This window comes from Primulina huaijiensis, unplaced genomic scaffold (assembly GCF_012295235.1).
Source record: "Primulina huaijiensis isolate GDHJ02 unplaced genomic scaffold, ASM1229523v2 scaffold42825, whole genome shotgun sequence".
NCBI lineage: Eukaryota > Viridiplantae > Streptophyta > Magnoliopsida > Lamiales > Gesneriaceae > Primulina > Primulina huaijiensis.
The window spans coordinates 1-2,341 of record NW_027360320.1 but is presented as its reverse complement, the minus strand read 5'-3'; the positions used below and the strand labels follow the sequence as shown (position 1 = coordinate 2,341).

The window sequence follows — 2,341 nt, the reverse complement described above, 5'->3', positions numbered from 1 at the left end:
ATTTTATTGAGCTAAGGTATAGTATATTTACAGCATTTTCATTTTGGGGGAGTGNGGCTGCAGGTGGTGGCATCTGAGTTTAACATATCCGAGACTTGTTTCTTGACTCGGCTTGATGAATCATCCGACGTCCCCAGGTTTCGTCTTCGCTGATTCACTCCTATATATACAAAAATTTAATGTCAGCCTATTGCGGATAAGTGATAGAGATGTTATTGGAGATAAGTTATGCATTTTTTTTAAAAGAAAAAACGAAAATTTGAGGATATTTCTATGAACTAATAATAGATTCCTCATTCAGGGCCAGCGCCATCAGTAAACCTCGACTTATCCCAGCAATAATCATATTTCTTATAACTCTTTTGTATTCTCTGCATTCTAACGTCCAGCTCCATGTTTAGCCACGTTTTTTACGAAAAATCGGCCGAATCACAAGAAGAAGTTGCGTCTCTCTGAGACCAAACACAAGCATCCGCAGAAAAATTGTAGAAGGAAGCAGTACTGGATGGGGCTAAATCCCTGTCGGTTCCAACACCACCACCCTGCGTAGTCCCATCTTCTGCATACCCCAGACTCAAATATATTCGCATCGGTTGAGCATTAGGGAATGGAACGCCAAATTCCTCCAAGTTCTTGAAATCTCGTATTGGTATATCATCGACGTAGAATCTAGGATGGAATTAAAGTAAAGATGGGTATATTTTAGATGCTAGACAAATTAGTTTTTGAATTATATATGAATGCGATTGTAGAAAGTTACATTATGCATTTGGGATTCCATACAATGGTGTAGTTGTGGAAGTCTCGGGTCGGGTCAAAACATAGGAAGAGTCTTTGCTCTCTTTCACCCTTTCCTCTGACGAACACATTTGTGTGAAGTGTGTAAGGATCCCCTGTTGAATTCCCCATAATTTCAAGCTCTATCCTGTCATGCTGCTCACCCTCTGATGCCATCTGAAATATATATCATCGTCAAGTGATTATACAATTATTCAATTGTTCTCGAAAAAGTATATTACATAATACGTTGATACTGTTCCTGCGGCATCTGCAGGGGCGAGCTTGATTTTCATGCCGATATTACCAAATAAGAAATCTTCTTTCGATTGAAACCCCATCCCAGAAGTTTTTTCGAGTGAGAGTGCAGGCGTCGTCATCTCGCCATCCTCGAGTATCTTAGAACGGCGATCACCCTCTGTCACAGATTGTGGTATCATGTAAAAACACGATATTTTCAATAATATATATTTAAGAATTTGAAGTAATTTTATTGAGCTAAGGTATAGTATAGTTACCACATTTTCATTTTGGGGGAGTCGTAACAATTATTTAAAACAATAAATTAATATAATATAAAGTATATTTTGTTATTTAGATCCGGGCAAACTTTTTATAGAGAAAAAAAAATGAACCGTACCCCTTCCGCAATTCTGCCATTATATTACATGAACCCTACTTTGCACGGAACATAGCTTATATGGTTAAATGAGGCCTACCGAACGACAAGAAAAGAAAATCACGAGGTACTCTATGTGTTTCACTCTTGCATATTTTGATGAAAATAAATTTGTATTTTGTTTTATGAAACAAATAAATATATAGGTAGTTCTTAGGGTGTGAAAATACAGTTCTAGCAAAAACGTGAATTATTGTCTGTCATAAATATGATAAGATAATATTTGTAAAGATTTGTATGCTGTATTATTCCATATAAATAGGAGATTGATTTCACTGAAAATTGCATATAAGTATAGACTCTTATGAGTTCTCTCCAATCTTCTATAATTTTCTTATGATTTACAATACATTATCAGCCTGCTGTTGTAACCAATTAAGAATGAAGATAAATCTCATTATGTTGATGTTGTAACGGCAAAAATACGTCTCCCAACAACGACAGTCAACAGCAACAAACAACAACAAATATAATATCAAATCACTCAATTTCGGTGATTTATCATCGTTCAACATAATAGTATTATCAATACTAAACAATGGTAACATATGCTCGTACGTCAATAGGTACCTGATAATCAAGTATATATATAAAATCTGACTATTTCTTTGATCCCGAGGTCTGTGACGTATCTAAATAATTAAACAACAATTATCAAATAATTGTCATTGTATCAACACAATCATAACAGCCTCAATATATAACATCAAATAGTCCAACAACAATAAATTCAACAAAATATAAACTCGATTATAAATTCATATCGTTCATCAATTAAATATTCCGGAATTCACAATACTATCATCAAATACACCATAATCAATTAACTTTAAATAATAAGCTATTTTACAACATCCGTTAAACTACGAAAACTTTATATCAACA

At 34.3% G+C, this 2,341-nt stretch overlaps 1 protein-coding gene across 1 annotated transcript; it reads right to left on the bottom strand.

Annotated features, from left to right (window-relative positions):
• Positions 1 to 246: 246 nt before the first annotated feature.
• On the bottom strand, positions 247 to 1,217 carry LOC140969862 (xyloglucan endotransglucosylase protein 7-like). Its single transcript, XM_073431381.1, has 3 exons — positions 1,020 to 1,217; positions 761 to 954; positions 247 to 669 (listed from the first exon to the last, which is right to left on the bottom strand). Exons 1-3 carry the CDS (start codon positions 1,215 to 1,217, stop codon positions 411 to 413), a joined length of 651 nt encoding a protein of 216 aa, XP_073287482.1. The 3' UTR covers positions 247 to 410.
• Between the last annotated feature and the right edge of the window lie 1,124 nt (positions 1,218 to 2,341).